This window comes from Anolis sagrei, chromosome 4 (genome assembly GCF_037176765.1).
Source record: "Anolis sagrei isolate rAnoSag1 chromosome 4, rAnoSag1.mat, whole genome shotgun sequence".
In the NCBI taxonomy this organism is placed as follows: Eukaryota; Metazoa; Chordata; class Lepidosauria; order Squamata; family Dactyloidae; genus Anolis; species Anolis sagrei.
In genome coordinates, this window is record NC_090024.1 from 188,480,535 (window position 1) to 188,503,914 (window position 23,380).

At 40.2% G+C, this 23,380-nt stretch overlaps 1 protein-coding gene across 1 annotated transcript in view; it reads right to left on the reverse strand.

Annotated features, from left to right (window-relative positions):
- Positions 1 to 23,380, reverse strand: part of GRM4 (glutamate metabotropic receptor 4) — a 395,801-nt gene that overhangs the window by 37,316 nt on the left and 335,105 nt on the right. The window contains exons 7-9 of the mRNA XM_060773126.2: positions 21,673 to 21,873; positions 11,021 to 11,157; positions 8,240 to 9,175 (exon numbers count right to left, since the gene is read on the reverse strand). Of these exons, the coding sequence (XP_060629109.1) occupies positions 8,240 to 9,175; positions 11,021 to 11,157; positions 21,673 to 21,873 (1,274 nt within the window). The remainder of the gene's footprint in view (positions 1 to 8,239; positions 9,176 to 11,020; positions 11,158 to 21,672; positions 21,874 to 23,380) is intronic.

Sequence of the window (23,380 nt, forward strand, 5' to 3'; positions counted from 1 at the left end):
GGTATTTAAATTTTGTAATGCAGAAGAAAGAGTATTCAACTTACTTCTCCTATCACTAAAGTCCATACCCGTTTTGACAGTATAGTTGTTAATATTCAATTGTTTCATTTTCACATGCTCTCTGCTGAAGAGAAAACCAATTCTCACCCTGTAGTCACACCCCAAAGTGTTTTGGGGAAATAATTCTGCGCAGAAATACATGTGATTTTCTCACATCAGTATTGGGAGGTTTTGCACAAAATAGTTTCCAGACAACTGCAGGTGTTTGTAGAAGCAGCCACGGATTCCAGACAGCGAAGAATGTCTTGCAAAAACTAGTAGGCCTATATGACCAATGAAAAAAAAGTTTCAATACTCATTACTAAATTAAGGGGATGCGGATAATCATTTCTAAAGTGTTTCTAAAATATTGCTAGGAGTCTGTATCATAATTATAATGATATAACAAATTCTTCATTACTTTTTGTTAAGTAATAGTGCAGTGGGGGAGTCCAATCCCCTTCTGCCAGGCAGGAAAAGCAGTCAAACCACCCCCTACAGATGCCCATCCAGCCTTTGAAATAACAACAACACCAATAATAGGAAAACTACCAAATAAACTTTGGAGTTACTACCTCATAACTTTGCCTCCTCGCAGGCGTGATTCAACTCCCAACAATCCTTTTATATCTTAAAATCCCTTTAGAGAATGTATATTGAAGAGGAGGAGGCGGCAGGACAAGATGGTAAACAGAATTCTGGGAAGTGAAGTTTGGGAAGGTGAGGACTCAAGTGGCAGAAAATTCAAAAGGCTCTGCCCTAAACTACATTTTCCAGAATTCTATTCGCTTTCCACGTTAAATAGCTTGAGGTTTTGCTCTCCAAGTTGGAGAAATTTCTTTTAAAACAGAGGCGCTGTATTGCATCCAGATCAATGGGTTTTCTCTCTCCAAGTTGGAGAAATTACTTTTAAAAGGCGGGTGCTGCATTGCCTCCAGGTCAACAGCACAAAAGAATTCAAAAGGCCCTGTCCTAAACTACATTTTCCAGAATTCAGCTGACTTCCTGCATTAAAGCCTCAATGTGAGTGTGGTCTCTGCCTCTCTCTCTGGGCCAGCCATGTGCAGAGGGGCTTCTTCCTTGCCTGGCCACCCAGCCAGGCATGCCTCCTTCCTCCTTCTGCTTCCTATGGGGAAGAAGCAGAGCTTCTTCCTCCACCCCAGCCCCATTATCCTCCTTGGAGCCCTTGTAGGGAACAAAACCCAGCCCTTTTGTAGGAGAAGTGGCACCCGCAATAGGGACCTGGAGCTGTTTATGAGACTTACCTAACTCATCTGAACATCATAGGTCAGTGTTTCGAATTTTAGGTGTTTCTGCATAGCTGCCCCTTGTGTTTCTTAATATCGCTTCATATGCACAAATCCAATGAATTCGATCCGAAAAATTAATTAAAAACAAGGTTTAGCACACCCCTAGAAAGTTGTCATTTTGCACAACAAAACCTATGCTCAAAATCCAGTAATCTTGCAATACAAAGCCAATTGGCTATATTTTGAGGTAAAGACTCTTGAGTATTTTTGCACAAAATTTATTGTACAAGATAGAAAACAATAATCTTGCACAGAACCACATGTGACATTATGGAAAGAGTTTTTTGTGCAAACTGCTCTGGAAATTAATAAGATTTCTACATTTTATGCAGAAATCTATAAATTTTAGTCAAAAATTGACTCCAAAAACATGGGTTGATTTATCCACAGGAGAGAAAATAGCAGCAGGCGAGGGTGGCTTGTCACCGGAGGCAATGCCAGTGTTTCTCTCTCTCCATGGAATGCCCCTCAACTAATCCAAGGGTTCTATCAAAATCCATAATTTTGGCCTCAAACTGCCCTTAACTTATACAGTAGGTCGACCTAAACACACGGATATATGGTAATTTCCTGAAACATTTTAGGATATGCAAATGCTAGGCTAAAATTTAACATAACTTTCTTTACTGTATTATTCTTTCTGACTGATTTTTTCCCAAGTGTCAAGAAAGTCATTTTTCAGCCAGGAAAAGTATAACAGTTAATGTTATTTCTGTTTCTAGTTGACACTTCTATATTCGCCATTGTTTGAAATATGAAGCCATGAATAATGGGAAGGCTTACATATTGAGGATTGGGAATCCCTGGGCACAACTGCTTCAAGGGAGACCTGAATTCTTCGCACACACATTCCTTTTAATATCCTCTGAAAACCTTCTTTTCTTGAGTGACATGAATGACTCTTAATGACTGAGATATTCCTAAAACTGCAGTTGAATCTGTAAAAGCTGAGTACATCAGGGGCATATTTAGAGTGCAATTTCTTTGAAAACATCAGATTGCTGAGTGTCACATAGACAATATAGAAAAGCGGCAGAGATACCACAGAGAAACAGATAATTACTATATCACACTCTATTTTTCATTTTGGAGATCGTTTCTCACCCACACTGTTCATAAAACGACACTCCTAAAGTATAACAGACATCCAGAAACACACACACATACACACAGATCCATTGAAAACATTTCATTTCAAACTTGTACACAGAATCCGAAAAGCCACATATTATAAAGTGTACTAGTAAAATTGGTTATTTTTCACAAATATCTGCTAGTTTCAGAGACCACCATTCAATTCACTTGCAATTCAACAGCAAAACAAGATGAAAAATGAAGGCATATCTATCCTGGCTTTTTCCCAAAACAGAAAACAAAATGTCATATTGGAAAAAGGAAAAGCCTTGTATTTTGCCCTAATATGCCTTTACTGCAGCTTCACCAGGGCTAACCTGTTGGCATAAATCAACCCAAGTGTTGATCTGGGGATAGCAGCAATCATTTAGGGAAATCAATGGGGAAAAAATAATCACCCAATGATCTGTTGCAATCAGAGAAAATGTGGGGCCTCGGTCTACCCCACCAGTATCAGACATGTTCATATATTCAAAGGCTTTGGTAAGAGCCATACAACTCTGAAGTAGCTGGAGGTGGCAACAGCCGACAGGGAGCTCTGGCATGGGCTGGTCCATGAGATCACAAAAAGTTCGAAGTGACTGAATGAATAAAAAACAGCAATACAACTTTTTTTCCCATTTCTATTGAGTTCTCATGGAAGCCCCTTAAAAGTCCATCAACACAAATATGCTGGCTGGTGATTCTGGGAATTGTAGAACCCATTCCTCTGATACAAATAGAGGTTACTACTGAGGTTGCATCCTCTTTCATAAACCTGCATTTATATTAGATTTATACAGATGTCAAGAAACATTAGCTTAGGAATGCACAGGGCCCAAAATAATGCCTTTCCTTGTGTTGCTGATAGAGCATGAAAAGACAGATTCTTACTGGGGCCAAAAGAGGCATCACATTTTATGGTATTAAGGCTGACCTACACCAGCTGTGAATCATGCCTAATCCACTTCCTTTCCCTACTGCCTGCCAAGTTGTGTTTAACATTGGATTAGCTAATATGATTCCTCTGGGTCACATTCTAGCACAACCTGATCTGCCACTAAAGACATGGCCCTAGAGAGCTTGTGCCCAGAATGATGGAATTATTTCATTTGCTAGTACTTCTATAGCATGAACCTCCTGTCCCTTTTGCATTGGAATCTGTCACAGGGGCTGCATGTTGCCAATACAACCAAGTGTTAATTAAAATCCCAGCAACAGTGCTTGAGTGAGGAAGTCCAGAATTCAACAAGGGAGAGAAGAATCTTCTTCTTGGCCAGAGTTTTTGACTGAACACACAGGGAGTGCCAGAGTTAGCAGAAAAATTAGGGACCTCTTCATTGTTTTTAAATTGTGTTAGATTTTAGCCTGTCCTTGTAAGCCACTCTGAGCCCCAGGGGAGTGGCGGCATATAAGTTTGAATAATAAATAAATAAATAAATAAAATACTGGACATTTTTGCCCCATTTTGTTGTTTTTATGTGCTGCAAGGACAGGGCCTACTGTGCGCCATAACACGATACACGGCAGGCCCTGCCCATGTTCCTCTCAAAGTGGAGGAGAAGTGCTGAAAAGTGCCTTCTCCTCCACTATGGGGAGGAAAGCATAGTTTGGGTAGCTTAGACAGAGCTACCTGCACTTTCCCTTCCATTTCCCTGTTTGATGGCAGAATGGATGGCAGGGCAATGTATATTGCTGCCATTTTTGCCATCTGATGGGGGAGGGAAAGGGTGCAAATAATCCTCTTCCATCCCCCCCCCCCCCCAAGTGATGAGGGGAGGAGGGAGGACACATAGGGCACCACGAGCTGTCCCACGTACCTTACCTTTTGCTGGTGATTACCGGCACAACAGCACAGCCCAAAATAACTGTATGAAGAGGTTGAAAGACTGAATTAATGTCATGCAGCTGACTAGTGCTGGATGACTTTATAAACCCCATGTGTGCATGTGTGTACACAACAGGTACAGGACAAGGCATTTCCCTAAATAACTTATCATCCAATTAATCAGTACAAAAACATTTGCAAGATATAGAACAACAGAGGTGCTACAGACCAAGGATACAACAATACAATTACCAGTAAAATTTGAAATGCAGTCATTCATCACATTTTTGCTGCATAATCCACAAAGAAAATAAAAAATGCAGGCCACTATCTTGACCTATACTATGAAGAACAAGCAGGGCTTCTTTTCATAATGCTAATAGGTCTTACCCACTCAAGAACAAATTTCTCCAAAATACATCAGAACATGGATAGCTTGCAACAGTGCATTGTTGGTGGGAAAAGTCACTTCCCCTCCAATGACTGTGGGGTCTATAACTAAATTTTGAGAGAACAGGAGAGTGCAGCATGGGAGAAATGATGCTATAGTCCCAGTTAAACAAAATTCCTGAGGCTTTAATACTGCTGCCTATGGAAGCTTCAAAGCACTACATCATGTATTGTAATGATAGTATTATAATAACAACTTTATTTTTGTACCCCACCTCCATCTCCCCGAAGGGGCTCGGGGTGGCTTACATGGGGACAAGCCCAATCAACATAGTTAAAATAACACTTTAAAATTCATAAAACAGCAACAAGCAAATTAAAACAACAATGGCATAACACAATATAAAACAACCATCAAACAGACAACCAGTAGCCTGAAATAGCAACACAGTTCTGGGCTCAGGCAGGGGGCTGATACAATCTTTATCATCTTTATTTACTGTGGATCTCCAGGAAAAGCTCACAAGTGTGCTGAAAAGTGTGTTTGTGTGTGAAATTGAGCAAACTGCATTTTGAACTAACTTTCTTCTTGGGGTGTTTGAAGCTAGGAGGTATTGAATCAGTGTCTTCAGCAGACAACCTCATACTAGAAGCTTCTAACTCAGGTGCCTTCAAACTACAGCTCATGAGTCAATGTAGATGTAGTGTATGTTGAACTTGAACCGCATTTTATCACCTTGCACAATTAAGTCCCAAAAATGACAAGAAAGGCCAGACCTACCATTAGGCAGAGCTTAACTTTGGTCTAAAAGTGTGGTCTAACTGACACAGGTAGGATACTGAATTGCAGGAGTAGCCCTTGGGTATTCCCCTTGGGCCTCCCTGGGAATTCCCTCTGCTAAAAGTTAGAACAGCATGCCCTGCACAACCTTCCTTTACCCACCCCCACCCCCCACCCCCACCTCCAAGCCACCATGCTGCCCTGGGAAGTAGAGGAAGAAAGTGTCCCATCAGTAGCACTGAAATGAAATCCAACTGTCACTCCTATTTGCTTCTGTACAATACAATAAAGATTCTTCGCTTCATGCAGACAAATGTCATGAGCCAGCCTGGCTGACAGGGGCATTAGTCAAACAAAGAAGCCTCTTTTATAACTGCCCTGTATCATTTCCACCAGAAGTGCTGTTTTGCTCTATCAGTGTCCCTGAAAAAAGATTTTTCCCTGAGAATGCCTTGGCCTAATAAGAAATATTGCCACTAGAGAAGCTTTCCCCCCAGTTGTCTTCTGCATTGGTCTCTTCTTTTCTATTTCCTTTCTTTCTCTTGGTGGACTATGGGTATGGACAACCTGGCATGAAATGGCTTGATTTTTCAGGCTAAGCAAACTGAGACTTTGAAGAGTCATGTGAACATTCATTGTCCACTGAGTCATTAAACTGCTAAAGTTGCAGCTGTAAGACTAACATTCTGTCAAGTCCACTGGAGACAGGAAGCTCAGCAGAGAGGATATCACCAAGCTTTTATTTTGCAAAGCCAAATGTGAATAATAAGACAAGATTCCTTCATCTAATATTCCCTCTATGGATACTCCTCATCTACAAAATGGATAATGATTAATGACTACTTTTTAATTCTTTAATTCAGGTATTTTCCAGTTGTGGGGAGGTTGCTGAAAAGAAAACTGAACAGGATCTAGTTCTCAAACATATTGTTAATGTCATGTGTTTAACATTCATCAGCATATTAACATCCCCCCCATGTGTCATATAGAGCACACATGTAAACTACCATACATCTTACATGTGTACTAACAGATAGTTAGGAGTTCGTACCAGGGAGAAGGTGAAATTATTCCATAAGCAACAGATTTGCAATCACTTTGATGGCATCAGAATTGTTAACAAAGCAGATATGACCTTCTGTGGAAAGAGAGGGGATACCATACCAAATGATGTAATGTTGTGAGCATTCCTGTCAGAAACAGTATGTTCATTATTAGTGATGGGTGGCTGGGATGCAAGGAGGAGCACACGAAACTACATGGGGACACACAGAAAATGTTTATACATGATGGCTAGCTTAACAACACATTGTGGGGCAAAAGGAGCACTGCAATTTCTTTCATGACTCTTTCCAGAGCAATAAAAAAATCTAGGAAATGCTATCCAGTATTCACTTCAGATCTTCCAACAAGTTCACTAAATGCCAGACAAGAACCCCACAGCATGCAGGCTTTTCAAGCTTAAGGCCCCTAGGCCATGCCTTCATATAACTTACTCTTTCCTCCATGAGTAATGAAACCATTAGAAACTGCAGATGGCTACAGCAGTTACAACTTTGGCACTGATTTTCAGCAGCCTTGCAGATGCCAGTAGCTCTTACCAAGAGTGTAGTGCCATTTTGAGCAATCTGAATGATCACAACAGTTAACAGCTTGTACAGAGATGTCCCTCCAGTTGCTGCAGTCAAACACAGCACCTGTCCTTCAGCCATGTTGCTTCCCTTCTCTGCTGCATCCAGTCTCACACACCACATCATTTACACTTTCATAAATGCATTTTGGAGCTGCTGCTGCTGCTAACAGTAAAACCCAAAATAACCCAGGGGAAGTCTGAAAAGCAGCCAAATTATTTCATCACAATCCCTCCGCATCTTTGATAGTAGCAACAACAAAGACTCAATTTGTTATTCTTCAAGAAGCTGGAATGAGAGAACTGGAAATCTAAATATGCAACAGGACTCCAGGAGCAAGGAGCTTCAGGACCCAAGAATATGTGTTACTCCTTCCCTTACTCTTTTTATCTTTCTGCTACAGTTTGATTCTCTATGTTTTCTCCATATGACAAGGTACATCTTTGTGTTTTCCATACAAAGAAAGCATATATTCTGTACTAAAAAGAGCAAAATAGAGAAAATTGCAAATGTTTGCTTGTCCAGTATGATTTTATTCTAAGTTTGCTGGCCTCAAAGCCCTAACCTCTTAATCGTTAAACCTTAGAGTCTTCTTCAAGTTTTTGAGAACTCACCAGGATGTCTTTTTAATAATATAGCTCAGTTATAGGAGTTATAACTCTGGCTTTGAAAAACATAACAAAGCTGTAGAAAGTTTTGGTTCCTAGGACATTGTACTGTGTGGCTGATATTGAATGGCATATTTATGCACTATAATGATAAAAATACAGAATGTTCTACTATCAGGATATGCACCACAATTCTGTTAAGAGATATCCTTTCCACAATATCTATCCACCAGAAGAAGCAAATGCTAAGGAGAGAGGAAAAGAGAGAAGAAATCATAATGAGTTGGGAATAGAAACAAAACAGAAAGAGGTTTAGAGAACAAAATGAAGAGAAGTATCCATGGAAGAGAGGAAAGCAATGGCAAACAAAAGCAGGGGAAAGTAAGGGAGAATAATACAGGAAAATCCCAAACAGGTGCAGAAATACTACAATTCCAAATTCACACATACCAGATATACCTCATCACAGTGCATCTGAGAAAAAAAGAGAACAGGCCTGTACATTATCTCCCCCTTTGCCCTCTCCCCATCTCCATTACCTTCTCTGCTGACTGTGATGTCCCAAAGAAGATGGGAATGAAGGCTAACCAGACGATGCAGGTAGTGTACATGGTGAACCCAATGGGCTTGGCTTCATTAAAGGTCTCAGGAACCCCACGGGTCTTTATAGCATACACAGTGCAGGTCACCATGAGGAGCATGCTGTACCCAAGCAAACAGATGAGGGACAGGTCAGAAATGTCACACTTGAGAATTCCCCGGGCAAAGCGGGGGTCTGTAGTCCGTTGGTCCTCATAGTCGATGATGGAGTGAGAAGGGTCCACAATGAACCAGATGCAGACCCCCAAGAGCTGCAGAGAGATGAGGCTGAAGGTAATGGCCAACTGGGAGGCAGGGCTGATTAAGCGTGGGGCACTGACTGACTTTTTGCCCTGCTCAAAGATACGGTAAATGCGGTTGGTTTTGGTCAGCAAGGCAGCATAACTGATGCTCATGCCCAGCCCCAGGAAGATACGCCTCAAGGAACAGGTTCCCATGTCAGGCTCGGCAATCATCAGGAAGGTGGTGCCATAACAGAGGAAGATGCCCGTCAGCAGCACATAGCTGAGCTCTCGCCCAGAAGCCTTGACGATAGGAGTGTCATTGTAGCGCACAAATGTCACCACCACAAAGAGGGTGGCAATGATGCCCACAATGGCAATGAAGACAGGCATCACAGCCCAAGGGGAACTCCACTCAAGCTTGACAATGGGGATGGGGATGCAGCCCGTGTGGTTCTCGTTGGGTCGCTCGCTGAGGCGGCACACTTTGCAGTGGAACTCGTCCTGTTGATACTGGTAACCGTCACAGCGTTCACAGTGCCAGCAGCAGGGGATGCCCTTCACCAGTTTCTTCCTTTCTCCTGGTCTACATGGTTGGCTACAAATTGAGGTGGGCACTTGATTGCCACCCCCGGGCCAATGCAGACGCTCCATCTGCAGCAGAGAGCAAGAGAAATAGAGAGAGAGAAAGCAAGGATCATGCTAACCAGAACAATACGAGCTAGGCCAAAGCCAAAGCTGGATTTCACTCCCCCCACATGATGATGATGATGATGATGATGATGATGATGATGATGATGATACACACCACACACACACACAAATCTGGGTTCTATTTCATGGGTGAGGAAAAAATCCAGTTAAGAACTCTCACAAAGAAAGAAGTAGAAATATATTAAAAAGTTGTTCAATTGTAATTAAACTGTCTATAGAATAAAACTATTTAAAACAAATCCACTGAACCAAGTGAAGGGCCCTCATCTAAAAGCCAAGGCAGAAAGGTATAGTCTGCTGAACAGCTTGAACTTGATCAATATACAGCTTTATAGGTTACAACCAGCACTTTGACTTGTGCCAGGAAACATATCAGCAACCAAGGAAGCTTGTGGAACAAAAAATTGCATGTTCCCTGTAGTCATACGCAATTGTCAGTCTGGTTTCAGCTTCTGGGGAAAACTGGAGTCTCTGAGCACTCTTCAATGACAGTCCTACAAAAAGTATATTATATTACCATAATCCTAATAGGATGTAATCAAGGCAGATGTCACAGTGGCTTGACCAGACATTTCCAGGACATTTCCCAACTGGCATTAATTGTATATGTGCAAAGGCACTCAAACTACAAACCTATATTTTCCAGGGCAGTGCAACTCCATCCAGCCTAGGCTGAATCCTGATTTGCTTTTCAGATTTACCTTTCAGAAATTGTTTGTGTGTGCACGTGAGGGGTGTGGGATGATTAAGCTTCAATTCCTCCTATTTCATTTAACCCAATCTATATTGCACCCACTGACACTCACTGCTCCCTTCACTGAGTCTTACACCTTTGCAGCACACATGCCTTGACCCTACAAAACCTCTTCAATCTCAGGTCTAAACACCCATCTATAACCTGGAATAACACCCTGGTATAGCATAGAGGAAACCCTATGAAATTCATGAAGTCATTGTAAATTGGCAGGTGACTTCAAGGCATACACATAGCATAGACTCACTGCAAGTGATAATGCCAATCAAAACTAAACCAGCTATTCTAACCCTGTAGCACCTCACTGGTGCCATGTCTGGTATCTAAATCTGTCTCCACTGCCCCACTCCATTTGATAGGCTCATTTAGGGAGAGAAGGGGGCATGATACTCGAACAACTTATCATTGCAGCTGAAATTTAAAAAAATATACAAATCTAGAAATCTAGTGTTTCATCATCTGGATTTTACTTGCTGCAGGTCAAGTGTCCATACTGCAGTTCAGCTTTGTGGAATGAATAGAGGACCAAAGAGAACCACCTGCTAAGATCAAGTACTAGATTCAATGATAATGTTAAAAGGCATTCTAAATTATCTTCCATTGAGATCTGAAGTCTATCAAACTGTCAATGCAATCTCCATTTTCTGAAATTTTCCCACTCACAATACTTCAAGGCTTGTCTTTGCTACCCATGGATGACTTAGGCCCCTTCCACACAGCTGTATTGAACTTAATTATATGGCAGTATGGACACAGATAACCCAGTTCAAAGCAGACATTGTGGGTTATCTGCCTTGATATTCTGGGTCATATGGCTGTTTAGAAGGACCTTTAGTTAGAAGGTTATACTGAACAGTCCAGATCATAGAAAAACCAATGGGAAAGACTTTTTAAAAGCTCTCTGGATGATCCCTTTGATGCCTATATACGAATGAGAGGAACCAAGTATAAACCCGTTTTGACTAAGACCCTTTATAGTGACTTTTTCATGAGTACAATTCTGCCCTTTGCTAATTAAAAGACTTGCTTACTTTTAAGTTCAGGTGATCAGCCCAGTTCCCGATGATTTTGTACTCAGGTGTGGAATTCTTGATCTGATACTGGTAGATATCATAGCGTCCTGGGGCATCTCCATTCTCATTAAATGTCACTGGAGTCCCTGCAATACCTTAAAAACACAGAATATTTAGTTAAAGAAGAATGTTGATAACTTTATACCCCCTATCTATTAAATGAAACTTTATCTCTTTGCTACACAGATACGGATCCTAGAAATAAAAAGTTACTTTTGGGACTGCTCATAGAATCCATTAGCTAGGGGACTGTAGGAGGTGTAGTCCAAAAAAAGCAATGTTTCTAAATGTTGCTTAAATTCCAGAGTCTTATGTGACTACTTGTTAGTTAAATTTAGCTTATTAACTATAATCTATCTATCTATCTATCTATCTATCTATCTATCTATCTATCTATCTATAAATGCTCTGTGCATAATGAGTACCTTAAAAACAAAAGAACCAATGAATGAAATCACACCAAATTTGGCAACAAAATGTCTCACTACACAAGGAGTGACCATCACTCAAAAATTTATGATATTGTTATTTGGGAGTTGTAGTTGCTGGGATTTATAGTTCACCTATAATCAAAGAGCATTCTGAACTCTGCCAACAATGGAATTGAACCAAACTTGACACACAGGACTCCCATGACCAACAGAAAATATTGAAAGGGTTTGGGGGGCATTGACATTGAATTTTGGAATTGTAGTTCACCTCCATCCAGAGAACACTGTGGACTCAAACAATGATGGATCTGGACCAAACTTGAAAGGAATACTCAATATGCCCAAATGTGAACACAGATGGAGTTTGGGGGAAATAGATCTTGACATTTGGGAGTTGTAGTTACTAGGATGTATAGTTCACCTACAATAAAAGAGCATTCCAAACCCCACCAATGATGGAATTGGGCCAAACATCCCACTCAGAACCCCCATGACCAACAGAAAATTATGTGTTTTCTGGTAGTCTTTAGTGACCTTTCTGACACCCCCCTGTTACACCCCCCCCCCCCCGTCTTGACTTCCCAGGTTGAGAAATGCTCCCTGAAGGCCATCCAGTCCAACTCCCTTCACTAGGGCAAGAAAACATAATCAAAGCCCTCCTGACAAAGGGCCATTCAGCCATTCACACACACACACATATACATATATGACAGATACAAGATTTGAAAGAGACCCCTAAAAAGACAATGATATGTTGCATGTTCCAGAGTAGGCAAATTAGACAATCTCCACATCAACACTGGCAAAGAAACAGCAAGAAATACTGTTTACCCTCAAGCATCAAGAAATTACATATATTAGAAACCAACACTTTCTCATTACTTTATTTTCCAGATCACCAGACTGGGCCATAGCAACCCGTGGCAGGGGACCGCTAGTATTAAGATAAAATGTTCAACTTTCACCTAATGTCACCCTAGTGGACAGAAAATTGTTTCATGTGTACAACCTAAGATCAAAAGTTATTTAATAAATGCCATTCAGATTAACCAACCTTGCAGAATTTTCTATTACGTGATCCGCTATGAAATTAACATCTTCTTTCTTCATTGTGGGGACCAGAGATAGGAATTTTATTGGTAGAGATAATGCATTTTGTTATTAATAAACTTTTTAAAAAGTCAAATCAATTTTGTTCCTGTCAGAAGAGATAATTGAACGATTAGGTTTATGCTATATTACTATGAAAATTAAGTCAAATGATTGCACTATCATCCTTATCAGAATGAATCAGGAGAATACCATCTCCTTTCCCCAAGATTGTTTTGAGTTTGGTAGAAAAGCGAACAGTGATGTGAATTTTTAAAAATCCCATTTCTCATCTAGGCCACCAACTCCTCTTCTCTTGTTTTCACTTTCTCCTTCCCTTATGAACTCATCTCAACTTTCTTTAATTTGCTACTTCTCATGTAATCCAGGAAAGTCCCTGGGTTAAGTCCTTACACTTCTCAATAAATTTAATTTATCGAGGAATATAAGGAACTTCTATAAAGTATCTGATATAGAATAATATAGAATCATCTGGACACAAAGAAGATCACCCTGTTCCAAGCTGCACTATTACTATTAGTTTTTACATTAAACGTATGATATGTTAATCATGAAATAAAAGAAGTAGTTTGGATCTTGTCACCTAAACATTATTATTATCCAGCACTGTAGAATGAGCATAAAACAAGGAGTTCAGAAATTCAGAAGAATTAACATTTGCATAAAGAACCATATAGAAAATATATGATTGATGGATTCTTTATTACTGTCTCATATAATTAATGAACACAAGAATTAATACATTTTGGGGTTATATTAATGGTGAAATTCTAACCTAAGGCAAACAATTTTTTTCAACTGCTGTGGATGCAAACAGTTTAATTGAAGAAAAGGTGCCAATTCTGCAAATCAGTCAAAACAATGTCCTTCATTTCATTACAGTTTCTCAGTTTTTGGGGTGTTTTGGTCCCAATAAGAATGTATCCTTGCACTCTTGTCAGAACCATTAAAAACCCATTTCTTTTTCTTCTGCAACAAAAAACAGTATTCATCTTACTGCTCAATTTCTGAATTTCCATGAGACACTTTTGTGGCCTTTCATCTTGCATGGTGGTCATAATCCATACAATTATTTGTATAAAGCTTGAGATCAGTAACAGCTTTTGTCAATGAGGTGTCTCACCATGGTGGGTGCTGGATAGTCTGAGAATCAATACACTATTTTGGCAGATGAAGTGAAAAACAATTTTGTTTCAAGCAGTTTCAAATGCTACAGTGAAAACCACTCTGCCTGTGAAATCCATTTGGTCCCTTTTCCAAATTATCTCCTGCATTAACAACACTCATTTGGGACCCCCCAAAAAGTAGTATGTTATATGATAACATGCATGAAAAATGCCCAAAGTCTCTTTCTGAACAAGTTTTATTATAACAAGTTTGGTTATAAATTGGACATAGAGTGCAACACACTCTACATGGGGCTGCCTTTGAATAATGTTCGGAAGCTTCAATTGGTCCAATGGGTGAGAGCCATTTTGCTCACTGGAGCGGTGTACAGGGAGCATACCACCCCCTTGTTACATCAGCTCCACTGGCTGCCAGTCTGCTACTGAGCACAATTCAAAGTGCTGGCTTTAGACTATAAAGCCCTAAATGGTTCTGGCCCAGTTTACCTGTCTGAACATATATCTTCCTCTGAACCATCTCAGAGTCTAGGAATGTCTGGGGAGGCCCTATTCTCGGTTCTGCCTTCCTCACAGGCATGATTGGCAGGGATGAGAGACAGGGCCTTCTCAGAGGTGGCCTCCTGGCTGTGGAATTCCCTCTCCAGGGACATTAGACCAGCACCCTCCCTCCTGACCTTCCATATGAAAGTAAAAACCTGGCTTTGTGACCGAGTATTTTGAGAACTTGAGAAATATAAAGATATGGAATTGATGTGCACTGACTAACTGGAAAGGCATTTAAGGATCATGTGATTAACTGCTAATGTATTGTTTTATATGTTTTTATACTGTTTCAATGTATTTTAGAACTCTGTTTATACATCTGTAACTATACATATCTAATGGTTTCATGTGGTTTCCTACTTCTAAGCCGCCTTGAGTCCCCTCTGGGGTAGAGAAAGGCGGTGTAGAAATGCTGTAAATAAATAGAGCCATAGTTCTCAACCTGTGGGGTCCTGGGTGTTTTGGCCTACAACTCACAGAAATCCCAGCCAGTTTACCAGCTGTTAGGATTTCTGGGAGTCGAAGGCCAAAACATCTGGGGACCCACAGGTTGAGAACCACTGACATAGAGGGTGAACATCTACAACTAAGCTTTATCAGTTACAGCAGTCTACTCCAATTATAGGGCATCCAGAGCTATTGGACTACAACTCCCATAATCAATATCTAGGCTGGCTGTGGACTGTGGGAGCTGAAGTCCAACACCTCTCAAAAGCACCAGATTGATGGGACTGAACTCAAATTTATCACCAGTTGTGTTTACTTGCTCAAGTCTTTTTATATGAGAACAAACAAGGAGAAAGGGAAGATCTTGGAGGGAGGATAAGTTCACTTTAGGTCATATAAGGTGCTAGCAAGGAATCAGATTGCAAAAGGGACAAAGAGAATGGCAGTTTCCTCTCCCTTGTCATTCACCCAATCAGTTCCATTATGTACACTGAACATGCTCCAAAGGACACTAGGCAGTTCTCCTCCAGATCTGCCTGCATATTGTTACACTCCCGTGGATGTCCGGGCATATTCTTCTTCTTCTTCCCTAAGCCACACTGAGCAATGAATCCATACATAGTGACAGCACATCACGAGGCTACATCATTCATTCACCAACAGCAGTAATCCCCTCTCAGTATTCAGCTACAGAGCCTGAGACAGAAAATAACAACACATTTATATAGAGCTGGGTAGACGTGCATGTCATGCAGCTGAAGAGCTGAAAGCTGCAGCTGGAAGGAGACTGAACGTGGACAGGTGCTGCTTAAAGAGACTCTGGCATATGTACTTTGCTACCCAGCTCTGCATCCTACTGAGCTGTATCATTCCCTTCTGCAGGTAGTGATACCCCCCATCAGGCCCTTACTTCCCTCATAAGCCAGATCCTATCTCACAAAATCTAGGCAAATGTTCTTTAGTCCTGATCTGATATCCATGTCCCAAGCGCCTGGTCTTGATCTACATCATGTATAACAAGCAGGCATAATGAAATTAATCTACCATACTGCAAGAATGGTTGTCTGCATAGAAAGGAAAATATTGAGCATATTTGGGGCATGTAAGGTGGTCAGCTTTTGAACCTGTGGTTGTGCTTTTCACAGTTGCTTGATCTGCAGTAATTAGCAGGCGGTCATGTTTATTCCCTTTCTGTGAAAAGCTTCACACACTCATTCCTGAAGATCAAACCACCATTCAAGGCACAACTACAAAGGCCAGTTCACGAGTGTGTGTGTGTTTTTCTTTTCTTGGCATCAAGATAAAATGATAAGTAAGCTTTCACCATCTGCTTAATTTCTTTATAGTGGGCTTCTTTGAAATACTCTGAAAAAGAGCCAACCTCCCCCAAATAGAGGGTGGAAGTAAAAATGAGGGTCTAACTAGACCTGATAGTGCAGGCATGGGCAAACTTGGGCCCTCCAGGTGTTTTGGACTACAGCTTCCACAATTCCTAAAAGCCAGTAGGCTGTCAGGAATTGTGGGAGTTGAAGTCCAAAACACCTGGAGGGCCTAAGTTTGCCCATGCCTGTGATAGTGAGTAACCCTCTCTATTCCATTCACATATTATATTAGGTTTGGGTATGGCCAGCCCAGGATAATTTGCTGCCTAAAGCTAAACAGCAAATCCATACCCAACCCTTGACTCAAGGTCTACAGTACCTAAAACAATGACTATATTGCCTCTTTTCAGTGGGATTGACATACTAGCCTGTTGCAGCAAAAGCATAAATTCCTTACAGCACCTTGAAAATTAAGATACATGTCCCATAATCAACGTGTATACCTAGAGGATTCCACAAGACATTTTGTTGTTCAGTCTCCCATGGTGTTTGGTGTAATGCCTGTAAGTGACTATAAATGTATACTTTTTTAAAAGCCTTGAGATAAAAGAATTAGATTACAAAGATGGGAATTATGCAGCCTTCCAGTTGTCATTGGACTACAACTCCCAGCATCTACTATGTTACTTAGGGCTCCTAGGACCACCTGTACAACCTCTAGAGGACCAATGATTCAACTCCTTGAATTTACCATGTTGTGGTAACCATTTTCCCTGTGTTTCCTTTTCCTTCCATAGTTTTTTGTTCAAATTTGAGGCTGTAAGCCCTCTTGGGCAGAAAGTTGTTCTCTTATATTTTGTAAAGTGTCAGGTACTCACAATAATAGCAACTGCAGATCAAACTTTACTGTTAAAAGCACAGGAATAAAATGACATGGGTGCATTATGTACGCTCCACATCCTCTCCATTATGTTTCTATTCCTGCAAGGTAGTTTGGTTGGTGTGCATATACTCCTTTGCAGGTTTTTAAGGAAAGAGAAGAGAGATAACACTGAACAAAGATCTCTCTGCTCAAAACCATGGCCTACAGCAAGTGAAGGGGAATGCTGAAGTGAACAGGCAGCTGTTCTCTTGCTAAGCTCACTTGGCCTGAACCTCTTGCCAGAACAACCCATAGTCACAGAGAGATCCAGGCAAGCTAGAAGATGAGCTGAGAGGCAGGAGGGCTGCCTTTATAGCTTGCCTGCACCGGATGCTTCTGCAGACAGCTCGTTACACTTGATGTACACATTGAGTGATTAGCAGTGACGTCCCTGCCACTCATGTGCAAAGAGGACAGTCACAGGGGAGCAGTAGTCAGGGATGCAACCCATAAGGGGAAATGGGTGGGAGTGAGATGCAGCAGTTCACATATTCAAAAGCAGTTGGTGCCTGATCAGGCATTTGCACCAGCTGCTCAAGGCCCTGAAATAAGTGAGCAGATGTTGAGGCCAGTTTCTTTCATCCACTGCCTTGGGTCTGTTTGAGAACTTTCTTCCTCCTTGCTCTTTTAGACCAATGGAAATCGGAGTAATCCTGTTATGACAACAGCACTAAATCTTTTGGGAATTTAACTCTAAAACTGTTTAAGAATGCTTAAGAGTTGTTAACAATAACAAGCTAGGAAAGGATGCAGAAGCTTGCTCTTACCTAGGTAAACAGGGAAGGGCAACTGTCTGCACATTCCTGCCTTCTCTTCCTGCTCAGTTAATTGAGTGCAAACTATTTTTGCTCTTTGAACTCAATCTGCCACAATTGAATTAAACTGAAGACAAGGGGAGGAAGCAGTAATAGGAGAAAGCTGGGACAATTTTAAAAGCAGCTCTAAAATGGAATGAAAGAGACTTCTCCAAATTGGAATGAAAGAGACTTCTCCAAATTGGAGAAGTTGGAAAATATGTCGCCATTGGTTATGAATGTAAGAACATACAAAAGTCACACTGGTTTAGACCAAAATCAAGTCCAAAGATGCATTCACATAATAGTCAGGAAGGCCACAAACAGGACAGAAGTGCAACTGCACCCACCATCTCATGTTCCCCAGCAACTGACATCTAGAAACCTACTGATACTTCTGATACTACAGGCTAAACATTACATCTCATCTGGTTAAGCTAACTGAGAGTTTCTGTGTAGTAACATTTGGAGCTGATCCTCCATAAACTCCTGAGCATCCATCTCTTTTTCTATACAGAGAAGGATGGCACATCGGAAGAAGACAGGTTTTATTCTGACTGGTCTTCATTTCAAAAGGATTAGAATTCAATCTCCTATTCCCTTCCTTTCTTCCTCCTACTCTGCTGGAGAGCAGAGCTCATTCTCCCAGACTGAAAATAGAGAATGATCTATGGGAAAGACTTTTTCCTCCCCCAACACATGCAAACATTCACAGTGCAAAGAAACACAAAATCAGAAGAAAGAAAGTAACCAGCATGATGTTAAATATTATTAGACAAATTCTATAAACTGATTGATAAATCATTTCAAAACACCGTTTAGATGCAGACCTTGGGGAAGTTACCACAAGTCCCAGAATCAGATATGAGATCCTGAGTTCACCAAATATAGGAAATAATGGAAGTGGTAGTTCCAAAAAGGAAACTGACTGATCAGTTTTAAATGTAGTTTTCCAAGTTCAGCTTAAAATATACAATAATTGGAAAACTGTAAGGAAGCGCCCTGATCAAGTTAAATAGCACTTCCTGTGTATGCCATCTGTACAACTTCTGTATTACAAAGGCAGATATCTACAGAACATTTCCATTTGAGAGCTCCCTTCAAGATTTTATCAGCCTAGTGTAGCCAAGATGATAATCGGATCTGTATGAGTGGAAGGATCTTCTGAATACACTGAAAAGTAATGAGATCCAATCCTTAGGAGCTTTCTTCTTCCCATTTTTAAATATGTGGTGTGATCCCAGTACCCATGGGTCCAGTATCCATAGTTTAATTTACCCGTGACAAAATATGTCCTTTAGGCACTTTCTAGATTTCCAGTGATTCTATTGTATGAATCCACTTTAAATTGTTCATTCAATAGGGTTTTACTATTACACTCAGTTCTGCGTATCTATAATAATCATAATAACATTTTTATACCCCGCCACCATCTCCCCAAAGAGGACTCGGGGCAGCTAACATGAGGCCAAGCCTTGATATTCTGGGATATAGGGCTGTGTGGAAGGGCCCTGAGGAATGCAGGGAAAGCAGCCACTGATGACTTTGTACAATTAGGTGTGGGGAAGGGAGGGGGGAGAGATCCATACTTAATGATATCCTGAGATAATCCAAATTTAAAAGACAAGCCCAATTAAAAGGAAACACCCAGTTGGCTGTTTGCAATAAACAGTCAGATATACTCAGTGAGGTTTGTGGCATGCAGTCAGAATGCATTTATCTAGAGAAAGATGTGACCAGATGAGAAGTACTATGAAATCTTTAATTACAGGGTTTGTTTAGCAAGTTGGCTCAAAGCAAGACTCTCGGCTGCTTTTTTTGTTGCAAAAGTTTATCTGAAAACAAAATCAAATGAATTGCATAAATAAATCCCAATAACATTAGAAAGCAGGAAAATCAAACAAGAAGATAGGGAGGGAAATAAATAAGGGAGACAGATTGCGAGAAGATTGCCGAGGAGAGATAAATAGATGTAATAAGAAAGCAAGAGCAGGAAATGTATATTAAAGAGATATAATGGGAGAAAGAGATGAGTTTTTTAGAAGATGGAAAAGAATCACTAATCAGGGAAAAGGAACATTTTCTACCCAAAAAAGGAGTATATAATTTGTTCATTTTCTTATTCTTTTTTCTCACATATATGAGAGAATCAGAAAATGAGAACTATTAACAAAAGATTGTTCCTGTGGACAGAATTATGATGGGATGTTAGTTTGGGTATCATGTTGGATGTGCCCACTACCAATCCACATTTCAGTGACTGTTAATGGCTGTTAATGTTAGTGATAGTATGGATGTGCTCCAGATTTCAGTCTGAACTTTGAAAAATTTTATGGAATTTTTTTTACAATTATCTTATAACACACACAACCTAAGAATAAAAGTAACATTCTAAATAATGAAACCAGTAACACACATACACATACAGAGTTGTGAAATTTTGTAATAAGTTTCAAACAAATTACTTTTTGAAATGTTTTCCACAACGTATCTGAATGCATTGTATCTGAGCACAGCATTTTAAAAAATCATATGAAATTACTTTTATTCTGAAACAAATATATGTAAAATAAATGTGGACATTTAAAAAAAATAAATGTAGTCCAGAATGTAAAGCTATTTAGCTAGAATTTTAAGAAATGTTAAAAAACAGATTGCTACAATAGCACTGCCATTCAGGAAATAATAGGTGTGCAAAAGTAAAGAGGAAAGCTATGATTAGGTTTAACTAGCTCAAACTACAACAATCTAAATCATATCTTTTCAAAAGAAATTAGGAGCACATAGGCAATTTACACATGCCTAAATTGTGTTCCTCTTGTTCTCTGTCACCCCAACTTCTCATTTTATTTAAGAAGTCCAGATGTAAGGATGGAAAAAACAGCAGAAATTTGGCGAATTTGATCGCAACTGCAGAGAGTTGCTCCAGAAACAGTAAATGAATAAAATCAGCAATTCCACAGTATCCGGCCACTCCGTTTGAGTTTGATATGCCTGATGCTGCATCTCAATACATGTGTTCACAGTAGAAGGCATGCAGGCAACCTCCGCACAGTAGAAGCAAAGATGGATGATATAAAACCAAGCAGAAGGCTGAGAAGATATACAGTACAAGAATCCTATGGCAACTTTCAGGCAAACTGAGGGAAATAATATTATAACATAATCTTATGTGGACTCAATCTACTTCTTCAGATGAACATGATGGATACCTTTGAAGCAGATGCCTTTCAATACTACAAGCAAAAAGACATTGTTCTTGTCCTTTATATCCCACCTTTCCTCCATTATTGGGATTCAAGGTGGCTTACAGAATGGCAAAACCAGAACAGATTAAAATTATACAAAAACAGCAGAATATATTTAAAACATACAAAAATTGTAAAATATACAAATGTGTTTTTTTAAAAAACAAAAAACAATCTGTAGAATTAAAATCATTTTAAAAAATTTCAAATCCAGGACATGGGAAAATAACAAAACAGCACACAATTAAAAGCTTGCTGCAGTCAATTCCCATTGAGATAACAAAAGTTTTAACTTTCCAGGAACAGGAGAGCAATAAGGAAGTCATCCAGATCTTGATAGGGATAAAATTCAAAGGTTTTAAAGCAACTACCAAGAAGGACCTCTCCCTCATACCAACTGTTCTCATGCTTGTGAATGCAGTGGGATTGAGGATGCAAATCAAACAGGTACATTTTCATTGATGTTTAGTTAACATTATACCCAGTCTTTGGAAAAAATGCTCTTTTCTGGACAACAGCTTCCAGCATATCCTGGATAGGATGTCCACTGTATTTCTGAAAAGGTGCTTTCTCAAGTTCTGCATTATACCAAAGATGTGGATTCACCACACATGTAACAATAAATGCTAATTTGAGCCTTCAAAATAACTCTAGCCTTGTACAAACCTGAGAAATTGACGCTACGGATGTACTTGAGCAGCTCTGCACCATCCACAGGATCCATCTTGGGGCAGAGACCAATCTTCCCAGGGCACAAAACTTTGTGCATGTTATGCAGCGCGTGGCCCATGGCATAGACAGCATCAATGACAAACTGCACCTTTCCTTCCTGCTCGTAGGCTGAGTCCTGACCAATCCGTTCACGATCTGGAACAGCAACAACAAGAAAAGACAAAGTGCTGGATTCAGTCACCAATTTGCTTGACAGCTACAAATTTCACAGGCTGTCCATTTCCATTACAGTTGGATACTTCCTGAAATATGTCGGGTTTGGGAAACTATGTCAGTGTCAAGGGTCTGGCTTGCATGCTTTTATAAACCTGCCTATTCTTGCATAGAATTTCTGCTGAGAAAATATATGCACCGAGGAATAGAATCTAAAATGCAACAAGTCATGGGTGAGGAGCATAAAACTACCAGTGGCTTTGCTGTACATGAAGGAAAAAGATATAGTTATTGAGCACTCAAATATGAAAATACTGCTTCAACAGAATCAAAGAAACACTTTTTTCCCAACAAAGGCCACAGAAGGAAACTAACAGTCACAGGATTATAGTAAGCTTGGAGTATTTGGAAAAAAAAAACAGTCACATGAAACCAAAAGCAGGTTTGTTAAGGTTTCTAAATTGCCTTCTCATGAAGGTAAGTGTTGCAAAACTCATTGTAATTGTGAACATCTCTCTTTTGTTCCACAGTCACTCTCACATAATCTCAGCAGCAAGAGAGACACAAAGGTATTCAAGTTTAATGTCTGAAAATCTTCCCAGTGGTGTTCCACTCTGCCATAATGATAGTGTCTGGAAATTCAAAACATGATCTAACAAAAAAGAAATATAAAATGATGAGATGTTTGTTTATAGCAAATGGCTCCAAGCTAATATAGCCTTCCCCATCCCAGAGCCCTCTAGACATTTCAGATAAGGTTTCCAATAGCCCAATGTAGCATGGTCACTATGCGAATGATAATTAAGATACTTGCATCGCAAGATGTTGGGGAAAATCCTGTTCACCCTGGCATACTAAAAAAACTCTTCATCCTATTTCTTCACATAGAGTGGACCCATGTCTGATTCCACAGCAAGCTGGCTTCAGGAAAGGCAAAAGCTGCACATTGCAAGTGCTGAACCTGACTCAGCACATAGAAGATGGCTTTGAAAGGCAGCAGATCACAGGAGCTGTCTTCATAGATCTGTCAGGGGCTTATGATACTGTAAACCACCGCCTCCTCCTGAGAAAAATGTATAATATCACAAAGGACTACCACCTCACCTGCCTCATAGGAATCCTGCTACAAAACAGGAGCTTTTTTGTTGAGTTCCAGGGCCAGAAAAGCAGATGACCAAAACAGGAGAACGGCCTGCCTCAGGGGAGTATGGTTGCTCCATCAATGTTCAACATTTACACAAATGACCAGACACTGCCAGGAGGGACAGAGAGTTTCATCTATGCAGATGATCGTGCCATTACCGCTCAAGCAGGGAGCTTTGAGATGGTTGAATCTGAGCCCTGCTACATGCATAATGGAGGACCTTCTTATAGTAACACCAGAGGCACTCCAAGTGGCCAGCTACTGGTCAAAGGACATTTAATCAACTACCAAGCTTGCAAACTTTGTGTTTTGTTTGTTTGTTAAAAATGCAATACAACTGTTTGG